Source organism: Trifolium pratense, linkage group LG6 (assembly GCF_020283565.1).
Source record: "Trifolium pratense cultivar HEN17-A07 linkage group LG6, ARS_RC_1.1, whole genome shotgun sequence".
Classification (NCBI taxonomy): domain Eukaryota; kingdom Viridiplantae; phylum Streptophyta; class Magnoliopsida; order Fabales; family Fabaceae; genus Trifolium; species Trifolium pratense.
The window spans coordinates 17882203-17902047 of record NC_060064.1 but is presented as its reverse complement, the minus strand read 5'-3'; the positions used below and the strand labels follow the sequence as shown (position 1 = coordinate 17902047).

Genomic DNA, 19845 nt, shown 5'->3' with positions numbered 1-19845 from the left:
TTTAAGAAAAAAAAAAACAAACCCTTGCTATGCCAATTTGAGTTTTGAAAGTTGTAGTAATTGCAAAGGAATTTATGTGTGGTCGTTGGTTTGCTAGGGGTGACTTTTGGGATATTGTGCGCAGTAAATGCATGGGGGAAATTTATAATTATCATAAGTTATATTGCCATAATTAAAACTATAATCTTTTTAATGACATAAATTGTATAAGCCACTATATTTATGACAACTCAGATGGGCTGAACAACCCAATGTTATGAAATGGGTAGTCAAGTTGTCACCTTAATAAAAAACTTCTTGTAATTCCCTTTCACAGATACAAAACTCCATCTTCCTCTAATCTCCACCGCCATCCGCCGCTACACCAGAAATCACGCTTTATCTTTCTCTGCACCGTCGAACGAACCTTTTGATCCATGTTCTCCTTTCCCTCTTCGCCGTCGTTCCGTCTCGACGCGTCATCTTCCACGGCGTTTTTCCATTCTCGATCTCTCCTCCTTCTCGCATTGCAACTCATTCCTCCCTTTGATTCATTCTGGAATTTGAATCATTTCTAAGTTTCATAACACTTCTTCTCAGAGATGAATTTTGTTAAGTTAGTTGGCTTGTATTTGCTGGTTTGATCAACTGTTTTTGTCAAAATTCACTTCAATTTTGTTGTGGTTTGCCATTATAGGGGCGGCGCTGAGATTGAACAAAAGTGACGGCGTCGACTGCGGCGGAGATGAGAAGAAGAGGAGTTCCGTATCAGATGAGAAGGGGAAAGTTACTGGGAGATGCATTTTCATTTTAACCAAACAAATAGTAATTTTTCAGCCATTGGATTATCTTTTTGACACATGTCACACATCCATGTAATTAATGGATTAAATGGAGAATAGGCTAAATGGAGGCAACCTGGACTCAGCAAAACTTGGGTAATTGGGTTGCAGGGTAAAATCCTATTTATCCTATCAAAAAAGAAAAGAAAAGAAAAACACTTCCCAGCAAAAAGACACTTCTCACACACCCTCACTCACCGGAAAAGCTTCGACCAGTGACTACCACCACTCGCCTCTCACCACCGGCCGCCACCTTTCTCTCTCTCTCTCTCTCTCTCTCTCTCTCTCTCTTCTCGGCCGAAAAGCTCTTTCACCGGAAAAGCAAGTCGACCACCACAAAAGCTTTTTCTATCTCCTTCTCCCATTTGTCTCTCACTCTGTATTCTCTCTACGCGACAGGCAGGTACAATTTTTCAAAATCTATAAATTTTCTAGGTTTTAGGTGTTTGGGAAATTTTGATTTGTTTCTTTGATTGATTGATTGATTGAATAAATATAGATAATGGATATACTCAATCCTTCTTTGATTGATGATGTTTTCATTGCAATACCAATCAGTTGTTGTAATCAATAACAATTAGCATGCAATGCACAGATATACAATATTATTTTTCAAAAGATGGTTATAATGTGTTCCTTGAATTTATTTCATATTGCTATTGCTATTGAATAAAAGGATTGCTAGTTGTATCTAAGTTGGAAGGCCTTGATGGAATAAAAGGACTTTTTTTTAATAATGTCACCCATCCAGTGATTATGAGTCTATTGCATATGTGACTTTTAAGGATGCTTATGCATTGGAGACTGCATTGTTGCTGAATGTAAGGCTCTTATCTTCTTTGTTTGATTTTATGGATCAACTTAATATATAATGGACTTCCTTGTTCTTTTCAACTTTCAATTGTGTGCTACTTATAGATATTTATAATCTAAAAAGCATGAAAATTTTGCCCAGGCTCTATTAGAGGCACCAAATCCTAATGTTACTGTTTTTCATTTCATGCAATTAGGGATTGAAATTGGTATTTGATCGATATTGATACAGTATTTGTTCCTGTTAGCCATAAAAGGATAGCTTTCTCTTCATTTTTTGTCATGGGTTTGTCAACAAAGAATATATGAGTATTGGCTTGGGACCTGGGAGTGTGCTCCTCTTGAGGTCTGAGGTTCGATTCTCTCTGGCGCCAATTTGGGTGGGCTAATTTAGCTTCTTCAAAAAAAACAAAGAATATATGATTAGGTGCAAGGTGAGAATAACCATGTATGATAAGTAGCTTCAAGTACATAAAGTAAATTAGCAATGAGGGGAGGTGATCCACTATAATAGTATAAGGTGTAGGGATTGGAAGTACTTAGTTTAGTGTATGAAAGTTTAAGTTGAACATGAGTGTCTAATCTATCTTCGAAGTCTTTGAGCTATAAGCTACGATTCTGCACTTCTTTTTATTAGGGGTCCAATTTTTAATATTAGAACAATGTCTCCATGTTGTTTGAGACGGCCCTGATCCACTTAAGTACCCAAAAATAGATTTTTTCATTGTAGATGCTCTAAGCTGCCCCACGCTTGTATCTTCCGATGTGCCGTCGTCGTCTGAAGCCCCTTCGCTTTTGTTGTCTACTCAAATCGTCTGACGCTGCTTGTTTATTGCATAAAATCTATGATTTTGTTCCCTCTTTCTCGATTTTGATGCTCTTGTTTGGATTATTGGTAATGAATGCTAAAATTTTCAATTATGTTTCTTGTTTGATATTATATTGAACACTCTTTCACATATTACATTTTAATGAAGTTATAGAACAAAATTAGTAGAACTTAACTCTCTAGAGAGTCTCTGTTAAGTTTTCTAATGGTTCATGATAAGCATAGGAAAACCCTTACATAGAGATACCAAATGATTTTCACTGAAGATTTATATAATTCAACTGCATGGTATTAGCTCTGTTACGGGCTTACGGCTAATCAGTTACTGATCTATCTTCTTAGTTGGAAGGAAGACAAAATATGTTGTTCTCTCAAACTGAAAGGTTCTTGCCCTATAAAACACTGGAATAGACACATACACGAACACTAACACAGACACAGACAGAGCACTGACACGTCGACACTGGTAACAATTTAAGAAAATGACATGATTGAATTGAAAATGTAATTACATTTGTCAATGTTGTGTTGGTGGCAGATGCATTTTTGCGTCCTCAATCAAGGCTTCAAGATGAAATCTCTCGAATGCCCTTTTTAAAACTGTTTTGTTTAGTTATTAAGGGTATACTAGTCACTTTGAAGTGTTGTAAGTGACCTAATATATATTAATTCTTCCTTTCTCATTTACTGCTTTGTTCTCCTTATCGTGGTTTTCTTTGTGCGACAAGTTTGCTTTGGTCTCCTCCTTATTCTAAGTCTCCTATTTCTTCGTGTGGATTGCATTTGCTCTTGTTTATTCCTTCTTCTGCGTGCGTTTTCTCTGGTGCTGTATTCTTCTCTGTTCTTTAAGTTTCAGTTGTTCTATTCTGCGGGTTTTCTGTTTTACGGAGAAAACAATGACACAATAACCTTCTCTTCTGTCATTTTGATTATTTTTACAACTTAATTTTGATTGGATGCCATTTTGGTTACTTACAGAACTGTACTTAGTAGTTAAGTTATATTGGGTTTTGATTTTTAATGTCAGTGGCAAGTGACCAACGTTAATTATAAATTTTAATTTGATTCTCTCCCTTTAATTTTGTATATTTTTTTATTATTTATGTATCTTGGTGGAATTATGTTTACTCTGTAAAATGTTTTACAGTATTCGCAAAAGTTGAATTAGGGAATATGCTATTATATTTGTAAAGTTGGGCAATAAAGGTCAAATAATTTTTATTTTTAAAATTATGTCATCAGATATTTAGATGTTTGGAGTATATAGTTAGTAGTATATATTAATTGTTTCTCTTCAATTTATCAAGGCACGGAAAGCTTGAAATGAGTGCTACAGAAAATCCAAAGAAAGTTGGTGCTCCCCCAATTGTCAAGTTGAATAAGGCCTTGAAATTGGTAACTATTTTCTTTGCTCATCTTGCTATGAATAGAGAATAAGGTTTATATATCATATGTCTATGAAGTGGTTGGTGGATTATTTGATATGGTATAGATCTGCATTCATTCAGATTTCAGATTATTAACTTACAGTGATGAATGTTTTGTTAGATCTGTTTTCTAAGTTTGCAGCAAGTATTTAGCAACAAGATTGTTGTTTTGTGGAGCTTGTTCCAAATGATTTCCATGTTTCTGAAGCAAGTGTTGATTATGCGTAAAATATATAGATATCTTAGAAGGCTGCATTAAAAAGAAAAACCCACAGAAGAGTGTTCTCATATGCATAATTATGTATCTAAAATGCCATATAAATTGAACATCAGTTTTGATTATGATGTTCAATTTTATAATTAAAACTGTTTTCTTTCCCATCATACTATTTTATGGACTTGAACTTTGATAGTGTTTTAAATATTTGGTAACGGTAATTTAACTTGTAAAGATTGAAAAAATTATTTATTTGTTATGAAAGCTCCAAGCATTGTCCCTATCCTCTAATTTTGACATAAGCTCGCTCCTTTGTTGATCTCTTAAGAATTGATCTCTTAAGAAATTTGCTGAAAGAAATATGTGAAATTTCCATTGATTATGTTGGATCTCAGTATAAACCAATTTATGGTTGATTTGGATTTGTAAGTTAATTCTTTATCCATGCCCTCAGTCTCATCCTCAAAGAAAAAGTAAAGGAAACAGTGAAAAATATGTTTACATCCAAATCCTGTCACAAAATGTGGTGAGTGGATAACTCATGTATATCTTGAAACTCCTTTTTGTTCTAAAGTTTCATTTTTAATTTTTTTGAGGATAAGCTACGAGGGATTTTATCAAATATTGTGGATTTCTTGTTGCTGCTGTGAGTTACTTGTTAGTTATTGTGATTGGCAGGCTGAGGTATGGGTAAAAAATATGAGCAGATCTGCAGACGATGAAACACCAAGTGTGGATACAGAGGGTCGACCTCAAAGGTCAGTATAATCACCACTGCCGATAAATTCTTGACCGTTTGGCTTCTGCTAATCTGTTTGATGTATACCTACTTTATGTTGTAACATAACAAGTCACAAATCTTTGCAGGCTTGGTCTAGGTGCAAAAGTTTCACGGCAAACCAAAGTAGGGCCTTCAAATGACCCTGTTGAAAGGAAATTGAATGCCAAATTAGATGCTGAAAAAAGAAAAGCAGCCAATATTGCCAAAGAGTGTACTACAATTGCTAGTGACGACGATGATGAAGACAACGAAGATGAAAGCAGAACTAATGCTTTTTCCAAGAGGAAGGCCCCGGCTCCTTTGACCCGGCCTATGCCGGGAAATAAGAAGCCGAAGTGATACTAATATGAATAATGCAAGGCTTTGCGTTATCGCATATTTTGTATTGACTAGACCAACAATGTATACATTATTTTTAAAATATTGGAAGTCATTGGGCATTTCATGGAACTTAGCTTTATTGTTTACCCAGTTGGCATCGTGCCTACCCTACTAGATGAGGGGTTAATCCTGGTCTCAGTTGGCAATGTATAGTCCTGAGAATAAACTTATAATTATCAAAATACCCCTAATATGATACTCCCTCCGATTTTTAATATAAAAAGTTCATTTTTTAGATACATTGAGAGATTGATGCATCTAGACTATATTATAGATTAGATACATTAATTTTTTAATGTATCTAAAAAGTAAACTTAGTATTAAGGACCGGAGGGAGTATAATATATATGCTTTTTTTTTTGCAAGTGAAATATGGGTATAAATGTTTTTTACTCCAAAAATGGGTTTCTCATTCATGGGAATCAATTTTACCCACCCTCTCACGAGAATAAAAATTGATAGAAATTAGAAAGTGAGTCAAATAGATTCATGGGTATTATTTTTTATTTTTTTGAAGCAGGGTATTATTCATTCCTAGGCATATTATTTTTGTTCCTTCCTACTAAACATAAGAATAATAATTTTACCTATTCCATTCCCAGGAATGTTATATTTGTTCTCCACTTCAAAACTATACCAAACTGAAATCCCATTTCATTATTTCCACACACTAAATTACAATAGGTTAACCAAAAAGCAAATATACAAAGTAAGGATGGTGTCAAAACAAAATTATAACACACCAGGTATTATGATCAGCAAATCAAACTTTACAAAATCTACAATCAAACAAACACCTTTTACTCTCCGAAGGTGAAGTATGTCACACCAAATAAAACTGTTTCTCTGTCTGATATCATTGAAAACAAGTATAATTTAGTACCATTGCAAGAAGCAGCTGCAACTGTCTGGCTTCCTTATTGAGTATATCCTCATTCACATCATATTTTCCTGTCAGATATGATTAAAAAAATAGTACCAAAGTCCTTGGGTGTCTTAAAGAGGTCTATGACACCTCATTATTCTTCCTGACCAATTTTTGTTTCTCTGCATGATGTATAATTTTTTTACTTGCCTTCAAATTGGAACACAACATTAACTTTCTACAAGTTAATGCTGCACCTCTGCATGATGTTGTTCCACTGACATGTCATCTACAAGTTAATGTTTGCTCTCTATGTCTTTCAATTCAAATTGAAGCACACAACATTAACTTTCTGTACTTTGATTCACAAAGCTCAATATTGCATCTTCCATCAGCTCTACAAGAATGACATCACCCATTTCAAAACCAACTGTTTCAGCATCGAGTCGAAGGTCCATCCATGTTCCATTTCTTGCCATGTCTTTCCTAACAATTTGTTCCAAAGTATGCGGTGGGGGTAAAGGAAGGACATGCCAACACACTCCTTCCCAGACCTTGAGAATAATCTTCTTCATATTTGGAGTTGGCCTTATACTCGGATTTACAAATGATACCCAAGGTGAAACCCCAAAGTAATTCCAACAAACCTCCATGAGAACCTCGTTGATACAGTCGAATAGGAGCTTCTGTTCGTGGCAAAGCATGTTTGAGAAGAACTCTACCTGATCAAACAAGGAAGGATCTAGTATCTTGTCTGAGGAAAGACATTTCATCAATAGTTGATCTTGTGTCAAGCTAGCGGCGTGGAAGACAGCATTTATGTAGTCATATATCAATTCATTTTCTTCCAGACAAGATTTTCTTCTATGAAATCGATCCAACGATGAACAGTCTTGTTCCTCAAATCGAATTTGTAGCGATTGTATGCATAATTTAACTGAAAACCATGAATGAATGTGTTACCAATTAAAACTAATATCATGAACAAAGATGATGATAAAACATAAACAAAGATTAAAACTATTATGATAAACAAAAAGGGTTAGTTTGTCCTTCAAAAACACTTCATACTTCTGTCTATCAGCAGGGAATAAAGGGACAAGATTCTGAACCTACCAAATTATCTGAAAAATAATTCTAGATCATAAAGTATGAATTAACGAACCCCCACCAACCTACTGATTTGTTTCTTTTCTTTGTTTCGGGTTTAGAGACAGCACTATTGGGAAAAAAAGATTCAAAATCTTTTTTTTTTAAAAAAAACTTGGTATCCGGTCCTAGGACCGACTAAAAAATTCAAAATCTTGTTTTAAAATATTATTTTATCTTTTAAGAACATAGCTAGTGCAGGAATTTTACCAGGCTGACATGTGGAGTAGCCAGGGTCATCATCGGAGAACGGTATATCGAGCACAGATACTGGACTTGGTCGACCAGATAAATCTGTACAACTTTCTAGCTCTTCCATTTTCTCAGTGATGGAAGAGTGAGAAGGGGAAGATAGTGGAGATGATTGTTGGTTCTCTTTTAAATCCTGCAAAAGAATCATATGATAGTTTACTTTTAAATGAAATCTTACAGTTAAACTTAAAAAGCTTTGAAAGAAATTTTAAAGGGCCCATCGTAACTGATCATTTATATCCAATTTATGCCCCAAATCAAAGATTTACATAAAAATATAATGTATTGAGTGAAATTACCCCATTCAAACATTCAGAACATATAGCATCAACAGCAATTTTTGAGACATCATGATTTTGGTCCTTCCCTGCAGTACAGCAGTTTGGATCTGAGGAAGATTCCAAAACAATAATATCTTTTGTGAATTCTAAATTACCTGCACAAAAATTAAGAAAGGATAAATGAAAGAATATAGGTAAATGTATCCAAGCACACACAGACCAAAGTTTTATCATAGTGTCTATAATAATTTAAATCATGCACTTCAAACTAGTACCTTCCGCAACTATCTCGTCTCTAACAGGATAACTGATTTCAGCAGTATCAACGTGATCAGGATCATGTGAGAGAGTTGAGTCTGACTCAATTTCTGGTACTTCATTAGATCTTTTGTCACAAACGCTTGATTGGTTCCTTGAATTGTTTGTTTCCTGATAGGGTTGTTCAATATAGGTGTCTTGCTTGGGAGACAAGCTATCCTCATTAACCTCCCAAGTTTTATCTGAAGTGGATAATCTTGCATGTGTAGTCAAAAAATTATGCTCCAAATTCCCTCCAGGACTTCCAAGAGGAGAAAAGTTGTACTCAGGAAGAGATAGTATTCTCCCAAGGGTTTTCGGAATCTGCCTGCTAGAAATGCTTGTGTTATCATCTCCATTATCTACCAGCATCTCAGATAAATGTTTCTTAGCCTCGATGTATAAGTTCGAAACTTTTTCCTTCGAAGAACCACTTTCATTTATACCAGTCTTGGTTCCTTTTACAACATCAAACATAGGTCTTGCAATTTTTTCAATGAAAAAATGATCCTTATTAGGAGATTTCATTCCAGTTTTATCTTTACAAATGGCTTTGCCTCTCGAGTCATTGTTTTGACGTTCAGCAGGGAGTTTGTGGTTTCCATGCTTCTCCTTTCCTATAGCATGTTTTAATTTCCTTTTTATCTCTGTAAGAGAAAAAGGTGAACCAACTCTCACAGAAGGATCTTTGTAATGGACAATATCACGAGAATCAAGCGACGAAACAACATTGTTTTCACTTTCTGAATTTTGCATTTTTGTTGGTGCAGGTTTCAGAATGACAATTCTATTTGGAACCTCAGTTTTCACATTTTTATTTGTTGGAACTTTTGATTGAGACTTTACCTTTTTCCAGAAAAATTTATGATGCTTGCGGTTGACAATATCTCGAGTTTGTTTTAGATTGCCAAGGTCTTGTTCGGAGAAGTTGGAATCAGCAACAGAATTGTATTCTTTTTCACTTCTCCCTTGAGCATTTTCCAACTCCTGAATATATCGCAGTAAGTGGGAATTTGGATCTTGTAGAAGTTTTAGAAACAATTCCTTATCCGAGCTTATAACCTGAAGTGTTTCCATGAGTTCGTGAGAGCAAAGGAATTTTTTATCTTCTACCATATCTTTCCCATTCAATATCATCTGATTCACAAAATCATGAATTGCATCTCTTGCAAGTTCTTCAGAATTGATATTCTTTTGGTTTGATTGAGCAAGAACTTTGCTATCATCGTCATCATGCATCAAGGAACAAGCACGTTCAATTTGACAAAAATCTTCCATAATCTTGTCCAAATCTATATTATCTCTTGATTGTTGATTTGAATGCTGATTATGTGTGACTTCAGATTTCAAAGTTGCACTCAAATCATTGCTGTCCATATCTCGGCTTTTCTTTCGTGATTTTCTTTTTCTTTTGGAATCTGTCTTCAGCGAATCTTCAGACCCTAATTCGGTTCGTGTCGATTCAACAACATTACCTTGATCCTTTATTTCATCCTGGTCAATGAACATCTCTTCTTCTATGAGTTTCTTCACACTAAGCTTGTCAGCATCGGTAGTCACCGTTAGTCTCTTACTCTCTCCTCTGTCCTGAAACATAGATGATACAGTTATATCAACATATGAGACTATGCGTAAATCATAATGTAAGCAAATATCATAATCTAATGTAACCTGTGCTCAATTTTGTTATTTAAACTTCAAATTGTTGGCTGAAAGAAAGAAGTCCAGATTTGGATAAGTATGTGGATGAACAAACTTACCATATTGCCTTGATATTCTTCATCCAAATTGCTCAATGCCTCAAATTTGTTCTTGGTAAGTACAGCACCTGTAGAAACAAAAATAATGAAAATTAAATGATTGTTATGATTATTGCAAAGAAAGCATATTATGATGAAATATATTAACTCAAACATTGAGCGATATGCATGCAGACATCAATCATACGACAATTGCTTAAAACAAAACGTAGTCCTGAAAAGGATATGCAAAACAACACAAGTATATTCAAGACTTTCCATACCATAAAACTTGGCACAAAAACAATTAATTATATATTTAGCATACATTACAGACATTCCTTGTACATATAGACATATGACAAGTGCAAAGTTGACAAATTATTTGGAAGTAAAAAGTCGGACATTAATTTCATTAAAACATTACCAAGAGCATGCTTGTTGTTGTGCCTCTTATCAGCGATCAACTTCCGAGTAAAGCGAGCATGGCGAAAATCAAACATACTAATAAATCCCCACATACAACCTGACTGATCTTTCTCATACTGCACAGGGAATCTTTGAGACCTCTTTGTCATATTGAAATGATTGGATTTGGCACAGTTGACTTCCTTCTTTTGAATCTTTTCTCTTTTCCCTTTCCTTGGGATGTTAATAAGGTTATCTTGGCTTTTTGTTGTTTATGTTCATACAAAACTCCTCAGTGGTACAATATTTTATAACCTGATGGATGGAAAAATACATTCAATAAACAAATGCCTTTAATAATAGTCATAAAAATGCTCCAAAATCATAGTTTGTGAACAAACACCCTAACAAGAAGGGACAAATAATGCAGACCAAACTAATCTTTTCATGCTAACAAGTTTTTTAAAATCAACCTAGTTAGTCACATGATTAAAGGATATTGGCTCAATAACATGCTCAATTTGTACTTAAATATAGGCAAAAAAGTACATGTATCTGGTACTCCCTCCTTTTCAAAATATAAGCAAAAATTAGTCAACAAAAGTTGATGTATTTGGTGTAAAATTTAGACCAAATACATTAACTTTTGTTAACTCATTTTTGCTTATATTCTTGGATGGAGAGAGTACATATTTGGATTGGACCAAATAGTGCTTATAATTTAAGTCCGGAGTAGTATAATAGTTTGGTCATCTGAATCATCAAAGCCTCAGGGCACAAAAAATTGGGTTAGAAAATGGAGGATGATGAAACTAAATCAAGTGGTTAGTAACAAGGCATGTAAGGTAAGACTGAAAAAATTGTGACAACTAAAACTAAGTACCATATTGTTAAAGGACCTTTTTTTTTTGTGTCAAAGAGTACAAGGTATGTAGGTTGATGAGTCCACTTACAAAGCATTTAGGAATTCCAATTTCAGTCCCTAAGTTTCACAACTGAGTGAAGATATCAAAGGATTCCTTTGAAGGGAAAATATCAAGATTCAATGTTTTTTTCCCTTCATGCACAGACATTAATTAACTCAAGTTTCAAAGAGAAAGCTGAAAATTTCAATTATTCACTCTTCTCATAAAAGAAAAGTACAATTGAGACAACTTGCAACAGATTTACAGCTCACAAAAAGTGAATGATTAAAAACTTAATGAAAAAGTTTGATAAAAAAAAAAAAAAAAACTGAATGATTTCTGCATAACAGAATGGATGTATGCAATCTCAATGAACCATCAAATCCCAATTAGCAACAAAATAATACTACAACTTTATGGTGAAATTTTTGTATACACCCTTGTGAATGAAATTGACCACACATAAAAACAAAATGGATGACTAAAATCTTCCCTCAGTTTCAGCAAAACCCAGATAAGAAAATAAAAAAAATGCCTAGGGAAACAGAAACACTGTGTTCTGTTTCTCAAAGAAGAATGAAGCTACAGCAAAGAAAATGAAGGCTTTTTTCAACAGGGTATCTTTTTGACAGCGAAAAAGTGAAGAAAAATGGAAACTTGCACCGACCCACCATTGTATTTTGATGGTGGCTGCTATTAAAGTCTTGGAGAAAAGTGAAAGCAAAAAAGTAGAGAGAGAGAGAGAGAGAGAGAGAGAGAGAGAGAGAGAAGGTGTTGCTGTTGAAGACAAGTTTGGTATTGTTGAGGGACAGACAGAAGAAGAAGAAGAAAAGGGCACTAACACTAAAGTATCTACGTATGCATGTGGGTCCACATAACATAAGAGAGATTTTGTATTCAATTCTGAAGGTGATGTGATTGTAAATTTGTAACCGGGGTAAAATGTTTATTACATGCATAAATTTTTACTTTATTTATACATACATTGCAATTGCAATGCAGCATAAAAACTAACAAAAATAAACGATTCGTTAGTTGCTTCAGTGTTGATTAAAATATGGGTTAGTTCAAATGAGTCATGGGCAGCCCGAGCCCGAATAAATTATAATAAAAAAAATAAAAAATAGACATGAGTATAATTTGTGAAAAGAAATTGTCCTGTTTGTTGTGTAGTAATACAAATTTCGTTCAATTTGTCAAAAAATTATTGATACCGTATATTTATGTTTTTTTTTTTGCCAGAAATCTTGCTAAACTACAAATTTTAAAAAACAAAAAACAATTTTCTGCCATTTTATATTTTTTATTGAAAAAACAAAAAAAAAATACCGGCTAGCTCGAAACCCGTATAGAGCCGGACCATACTTTTCAGACCCATTTTTCATTCAGGTTTTTTGGCCCGGCCCGATGTAGTCCGAAGCCCACCCATGCCGTTCAGAAATTGGTTGAGCGGTCCGTTTTGACAGCTCTGCTGTAAGCATAACTCAATTAGTGGGGACATTGTATGTAATATGTAGAAATTGGGGTTCGAACCATGATGTCCCACTTATTCACCTTTAAAAAGTGAATTTCTAGTCACTAGACTACTAAAAAAAATTGTATAAGATTAAGAGTAGGGATGTCAACAGGACGGAGATTAAACGAGGAGTACCTTACCACTCTTTTGTTAGATAATAATAAAATATGGGCTTATGTTATTGGGCTCTTTAAGCTTTTAGGTTAGTATAGTCCATTAAGTTCTACTATATATATTTTCTTGGAACTTTCATTATGTCAAGTCATTGTAATGTAATTCTAATAAAATCCTAGTAGCCCTTTTGGTCTTATCTACTTTGTATCTTTGATTCATATCAGAGCATGGTTTGATCCTCCTTGAACTCTTTGTTGATTCCGTTGTGTAAGTTCCCAAATATTTGGGAATATAATATAGTAGTTTTGTATGTTCTTGGGTTTGTGGATTTTACGTTCATTTATGTGTGCAAATCGTTGCTGTCAAAATTCAGAGGCTTAATTAGTAAAATGGTCCCTTAAAGACATTTTTGGTTTTAGATTGGCCCCTTAAAGAATAAAAGATCCAAATAGGTCCCTTAAAGAAAAAAAAAGTCCGAATAGGTCCCTTAAAGACATCTCCGTTAATCAATTTGGTCCCTAAAAAGAGGTCTAAATAGGACCAAACTGATTAATGGAGATGTCTTTAAGGGACCTATTCGGACTTTTTTTTTCTTTAAGGGACCTATTTGGACCTTTTTTTCTTTAAGGGACCAATATGAAACAAAAAATATCTTTAAGAGACCATTTTACTAATTAAGCCTTTTAAGATCCGTCTTTCGCTAATTTTGTGGGTGTTTGCGAAAAGTTTTGTGTGACTTGGTTCTGTTCGGTTTTGGAGAGCATACATTGGTGAAGATTGATTTGATGAGATGTGTGTTCAATTTGGATTATTGGAACCGTGGAAGCATTATTGGTTTATTCTCCATTTGGTTTGATTTCAAGTCATTAGAAAAGACATTTCTTGTGGTCATTAGTTGAGTTATAGAATTTGTTGGCAGCCATATTGTTTAAGTCTTTAAGATTATTGGATTGGAAGGCAATTGTGGCAGCAGGTGATTAATTTGATTTTGGTTAGTAGTTATTTTGGTGGTTTGTGAAGCAAAATTTCGTGGTGTTTCTTTTAGATAATTTGATGAGTCAAAATAGTGCTCACAATGTGTTTGTGAAAAATTCTCTTTGAAGGCAAATTTGAATTTGTGCCCATCACTCTTCTCTTTGGTTTATTCTTCTTTGGTTGATCCTCTCTTTGTTGGTATGTTGGTTTCTCTTCTTTGATCGTTCTTCTTTGGTTTGGTTTGGATTGATTCCTCTTTAATTGGTTGCTTCTTATGTTTGATTGATTTCCTCCTGTTAATTCTACCGTTGGATTGTTTCTCCCTATTGATTCTTTCGTTGGATTGTTTCTCCCTATCGATTCTTCTGATTAATTGCACTTCTCCATATTGATTCTTCTGATTGCATTTCTCCCTGTTGGTTTCTTCTATCTGGTTGATTTTCTCCCTATTGGTTCATTCTGTTTGATTGCTTCTCCCTGTTCATCTTTGTTCATTCCTTTTGTTTGATTGTCTCTCTCTGGTTGATTCTTCTCTATTGGTTTTGATTTGGTTCTTCCTTCTGTTGATTCGGTTTGGCTTGATTTAAGTTGGATGTGTTCAATTGGTTCGGTTTCAGCTGAGTTGGATTGTATATTGGATTGGTTTTATTGAATTGGTTTGAATTAGTTCTCCCCTTGATGGTTTCTCTTTTGGTTGCTAGTTGATGTTCTCCACTGGTCGTGATATATAGTTAGTTTAGTTTATTTGTTGGGATAATTTTGTAACAAACTTAAAGCTTAGTATAAGCTTTAGCTTGAGGCGTAGTATTAAGATAAAATATTTTGAGTTTATATTATTAAGTATGTTTTTCGTTTTGTTTGACAAACTCTCGATGCTTCTTGTTGTTGCATCGTGAGTTTGAGGGTAGGTGTTAGATAATAATAAAATATGGGCTTATGTTATCGGGTCCTTTATGCTTTTAGGTTAGTATAGTCCATTAAGTTCTACTATATATATTTTATTGTAACTTTCATTATGTCAAGCCATTGTAATGTAATCCTAATAAAACCCTAGTAGCCCTTTTTGTCTTCTCTACTTTGTATCTTTGATTCTAACATCTTTGTCCCACCATCTAAAATGTTATCCATCACCATCTTTATTTACCGCTTTGGGGAGTATTCTTCATTCATCATTATCTCTGTGGATCTGCACAGTTTCTGCGGAGATCAATCAACCTTAAAAAGTATCAAATTTGTATTTTTGTTTGTCAGGTAATTTGTATTATTTTCAATCCAATTAGTTGTACCAATAGTAAAGTTTAATTATAAATCAAATAAAAAATAAATAAAATATTATTGTGAGTCTTGTGATAGTAATAAACATCATATATAAACAAATGTATATACATATTGTGTGAAAATATAATTAAAAAGAATTTATAAAGTACTTAATATACATTATTAAAATGTTATTTTAATAAAGTTTTCGGAGAAGTAGTCTCCACGGGGTGGGGGATAAAATGTTGTCCCCAACCCCAAACCTCTCTCGGGGGAACTTTCTCTTCAATCTCCATTTCCCGAGGGGAAAAATTCCCCAAATTTGAGTTCTCAAATGAGGCAATCCCCTCGAAGATTCATATTTACATATGAAATTGACATCCATACTTTCAAGTATCTACCTGGAAATTTGGTTAGATGTATGAATAAAGGATTCAGATTCATTATAGTAAAAAATACATGCAGTTAATGAAGTCAATATTTTTAATGTCGTATGATCAAGATTAGACAACTTATATTTCAATTTTTAATTTTATATTAAATAAAAAAATGAAAGCTGTTTTAAGATATGAACCGTCTGATATTGATCGAACGGTTCAGAGATAATGACTGGAACCAACAAAAATATTTTGGATGAGCCGCTAAAAAAAATTATAATATATAAATTAAATACAAAATTATATTTTCACAAAAAAATATAACTCGTATAAAGCACAAAGGACTCTACTTGGCAATACCAAATTTTGATCTTATGACTTATAAGCTCATATTGAAAAGAAAAAAACCTACTTAGTAATTTTTTTTTTCTTGAGCATATAGTTTATTAATTATACTAGCTTATAATTTATTTTGATACGCTAATTGAATTAGCTTATAACTTTTTTTTTTTCCAAATTTACACATATTATCTTATTTGAAAAAATTAAATATTAATCAAACATTTTTTTTAAAGTCATTTCATATTTACATGCTAGTTGGGGCTATGCCCTTTTTCCCATTTAAAAAAATATTTATATGCTATAGTTCAATTGCTAATTTTATCCAAAAAATTCAATCAGCTATCCGCTATTTTTTTCCAAACAAAGCCAAAGTTGACTGCATACCTTAAAATAATACTATACGTATATCAAGTGAATTGAAATCATTAATAATAAAGTATGAACTAATACTTGAACTAATATGTGTACCAAGTGACTTACAATCCATCAATAATAAACTAGTATAAACTAATATTTACATTAATATTTATACTAATATGTATACCGAATGACATAATTTTTTTATAAGATGAAGAGCATCTAGAAAGCAGGTTTCACCCCCACCTTTGACGAATCAAAATCTTATTAAGAATCCAAGCAACCCATAACCAATCGAAAGCAATATTGAGGATGATCAGTCAACGAGTCTGAGCACCACGAGCACAAGAATTACAACAATAAAAACCAGCGAACCCATTAGCGCAACGATCGACTACTACTGTCACCACTAAGTATCTAAGAACCTAGCCTTTCGAGCAATATCAGGGCGAGTTAGGTCTTGATGAATCCAACTCATGGGAAGCTTCCAACAAAACAACGCATAGAGACTCCATCATGAAAAATGATTTTGAGAACGACGAATGAATTCGACCGTCAACACGGAAACACACGAACCAACTGCTCACGACGACATCGACAACCACAAAACCAACACCAATAACATGACATCAACGACGGTTATAAAATCTCAATCAGAATCACAAACCAGATCCAAGAGACACAACACGCCAAGCGTCATGAACCAAAAATTTGAGAAGAAAATAGAGACTATCGTTGACGGCAGATGCCGACAGTTGACAACTCGCATGAGGTTTACTACCCCTAGTTAGGGTTGAAAGGTGGTGCTGCCGTGAGGTCGCTCAGACCATTGGAGACCATATGTCTACATCAGAACTTCTTAAGAAAAGGTAAACACCAGTGGACGGCTGTGAAAAGTTCTAGAGAAAGGAAAGCGTGGCGGCGCATGAAGGTTTAAGAGAGAGAAACCGAATGAGTTAAAATCACTAACAATATACTTAAATTAATATTCTATCTATAAAAAATTATTTGTTAAGGCTAAGTTAAGTATCCTGTGTTATAAGAAGCCAATAATTTACACCCTTTACAACAAGTACTCCACATCTTTTAGAGAACGATAATTATCATGAAAAACTAAACTAGCTAGTAAGTCAATTTTCTTATTAAGTTTTTCATCATTTTACACATTTAAAATTCACATTTTACTTTAGTGGATCCAAAGCTGTAAAGTTCATTAAGAAAAGGCTTATGTAATTTGCCGTTTTATGCTATTAACATGGATGCTGTGAGTTTGTTTGCAGATTCATCCTTTTTGTTTTTAGCAAATTTAAATTTGTATTACATCGATGTACTCTATCAGTTTGAATGAATGAATATCCTTTATTTTTAGTCAAAAAAAAAAAAGTTGAAAATGATCCGTGACCAATCTAATTGGAATTTTTTTTTAGTAAGTCAAAAGTCAATTTTTTAATTTTTTTTAAAAATAAAAAAAATTGGAAAATTGCTTTTTAGGCAGAAGAGTAATTTTCATCTAATTGTATGATTAAAAAATCGATAATTAATTGTACTAGATCAAATATGATTTGATAAAAAAAAAATCAAATATGACATATTTATTTGACTGTTTAATTAGCACGCTGCACGCCATTGTTTGTATTTGTATGTAGTCTAAGTGTGAGACATATGCTGCAGATTAATTTTGGGTCTTTGTAACATGTCAAAAGCAGTTGGGCCTAGAAATAGTATCTTTAGGTCCAATTTTTTTTATCCTACTCACTTTTCACGCGCTTTACACCTTTTAAATTTTACTTTTCTACTATTTAAGTAATAGATATTATATATTTTTTTTAGGATATTTTTTAAGGATATCCGTTACCTAAATAGCAGATAGTGATTTATAGTAAATTTATAGGGCGCACGAGAAAATAGATACGGTGAAAAAAATTTCAATGTAATAAATTGTTCAATCTATGCCTCTATTAGACAAAAATTAGTATGCAGGTTGGAGGCACTTGAATTAATATTAAAAATTTTCTTTTGGAACATTATGAATTTTTCACGTCCCTATTTTTACTCATACGCTGCTTAAATAGCAGATGTTATAAAATGAAAAAGAAATAAGAAAAACACCATATATTACTTAAGTAGCGAGTAATATTTGAGAAACTCATAGAACATAAAAAAAATAACCTTAATATTATGCATGGTTTACACATAATGTTAATAAAAATCTTATCAATATTTTAAAATCATATAAAAAAGGCGCAATTCTTTTTCATTTATAATTGTACTTTAGTGATGCATATACATGGTGGTTAATTGGTCATAAATAAATTAAATGGATTGAATAGTACTTAACAAACGATCAATTATATATGTGTCATATAAATTTTGTTCTCACATGTATCAACCTGTATCATTGTTCTGGAATCTATTGGAGTCATCAATAAGGCTTTTGTTTTGAGTAATTGGAAAAGGTCTCAAGGGTAACATTTTTGGGACCACTAAGACATGGAATCTAATCTTATATCTACTTCATTAATTATACATATTGGGTGTGTACAACTTATATTATATTGTGAAATCATGAATTGGAGAAAGGGATGTGATACCTTGTTTTTATGTATAAATAAATTAGGCTTGTTTTTCTTAGAATCTCAAATGGAAGGTTTATAAATTGAAGCCTTTTATAAATTATACCCAAGGACTTCTAATCACTTGATTTTATCATTAGAGTTGGTATATGTAGCTGCCATGCCACATGTACATGTGTGATTGGAACGAGTGAAATAAACAAGAAGAGAGAGGAGAGAACTTAGGGACGAGAGGTAGAAAAATCGAAAGAGGAGTATATATAGCCTCTGTGCTGGGCCAAGAATAATATACATGACTCCTCTGCATAAGAGGAGTATATATAACCTCTATGTTGGGTCAAAACCATTGATGAGCGCCATCAATAATTGTCGGAATACGATGGACCGTAAATATCGTCATTTCGTTGTCAGACATTACAGTATAGCGGAATATTGTACTCGTTGGAAAGAGACGCGCGATCTTGCACCTACTATATTTGGGCCGTGCTCGACGGTTGGAAAGGATAATTTTCTATATAGTACTATTTATCTTCTTCTTTTTTCCTGTATTTCTCAACTCTATTTCAGTTTACATTCTTCTTACAATTTTATCCCCTCACTTTATTCTCTAAACCAATCATAGGAATAATCTGTAATCTGTAGTTGCTTGTGTTAAAACAAAAAATTAAAATATGCTAAAGTTGGCGTGGCATATAATCCAGTCAAAAGAAAAGTTGGCGTGGCATGATATATAAAGAATAAGATCTATTAAATGTGAATTAAATAAAGTCTACACCTTGGTTGCACTATTTGTGCCTAAACACAGTCACTTATTACTGTGTGAGGCATATGTGGAGCATAGTAGATTTGAGAAAATAGTCATTTCATTTCTCTAGCTTGCCCTCAAAGCCATATACAATATAATTAAAGGTAAAATTGAGATGGTAGGGTGGGTGCATGACATAATTGAGGACCACAAAGAACTTAAAAATAAGCACTCACTCCTAATTCAATCATTCATGTACCGATATTATATTTTCAATTTTAATTATATTATGCATGTATAGACATGGAAAAAATTCACCTTTCATATCTCAATTCTTGAATATGAAGCAAGAATTCTGGTAAAAAGATGTGATTGTCTGTCTTAGAAAATGACCATATGCATGGATGCTTGTTAATGGGATTAT

General features: G+C 33.4%; 2 protein-coding genes across 6 annotated transcripts; one reads left to right on the top strand and one right to left on the bottom strand.

Moving 5' to 3' along the window:
* Positions 1 to 304: 304 nt before the first annotated feature.
* Positions 305 to 5338, top strand: LOC123888185. Of its 3 annotated transcripts, XM_045937146.1 has the most exons (5): positions 1093 to 1224; positions 1573 to 1642; positions 3771 to 3858; positions 4786 to 4865; positions 4975 to 5338. In XM_045937146.1, coding segments are annotated over exons 2-5 (423 nt in total). In that variant the 5' UTR covers positions 1093 to 1224; positions 1573 to 1640; the 3' UTR covers positions 5228 to 5338. The 3 variants fall into 3 exon arrangements, with proteins under 3 accessions (XP_045793103.1, XP_045793104.1, XP_045793102.1); XM_045937147.1 differs by lacking the exon at positions 1573 to 1642 and having other exon boundaries at positions 305 to 1224; XM_045937148.1 differs by lacking the exon at positions 1573 to 1642 and having other exon boundaries at positions 936 to 1220.
* Positions 5339 to 5901: 563 nt separating this feature from the next.
* Positions 5902 to 12031, bottom strand: LOC123888184. Of its 3 annotated transcripts, none has more exons than XM_045937144.1 (7): positions 11214 to 12031; positions 10280 to 10575; positions 9874 to 9941; positions 8092 to 9700; positions 7835 to 7971; positions 7494 to 7668; positions 5902 to 7071 (listed from the first exon to the last, which is right to left on the bottom strand). In XM_045937144.1, the coding sequence occupies exons 2-7, from the start codon at positions 10428 to 10430 to the stop codon at positions 6479 to 6481; spliced, it is 2733 nt and encodes a 910-aa protein (XP_045793100.1). In that variant the 5' UTR covers positions 10431 to 10575; positions 11214 to 12031; the 3' UTR covers positions 5902 to 6478. The 3 variants fall into 3 exon arrangements, with proteins under 3 accessions (XP_045793100.1, XP_045793099.1, XP_045793101.1); XM_045937143.1 differs by having other exon boundaries at positions 11144 to 12015; XM_045937145.1 differs by lacking the exons at positions 10280 to 10575; positions 11214 to 12031 and having other exon boundaries at positions 8092 to 9695; positions 9874 to 9926.
* Between the last annotated feature and the right edge of the window lie 7814 nt (positions 12032 to 19845).

What these genes read in the sequence shown, in the direction of transcription:
- LOC123888185 (XM_045937146.1), top strand. An exon ending in TGAATAAGGCCTTGAAATTG is followed by an intron (nt 3,859 to 4,785) that starts GTAACTATTTTC and finishes TGTGATTGGCAG; the next exon opens with GCTGAGGTATGGGTAAAAAA. An exon ending in ACAGAGGGTCGACCTCAAAG is followed by an intron (nt 4,866 to 4,974) that starts GTCAGTATAATC and finishes AAATCTTTGCAG; the next exon opens with GCTTGGTCTAGGTGCAAAAG.
- LOC123888184 (XM_045937144.1), bottom strand. Translation starts at nt 10,430, where the DNA reads ATGACAAAGAGGTCTCAAAGATTCCCTGTGCAGTATGAGAAAGATCAG. An exon ending in CAACAACAAGCATGCTCTTG is followed by an intron (nt 9,942 to 10,279) that starts GTAATGTTTTAA and finishes TTGTTTCTACAG; the next exon opens with GTGCTGTACTTACCAAGAAC. An exon ending in AAGAATATCAAGGCAATATG is followed by an intron (nt 9,701 to 9,873) that starts GTAAGTTTGTTC and finishes TCTATGTTTCAG; the next exon opens with GACAGAGGAGAGAGTAAGAG.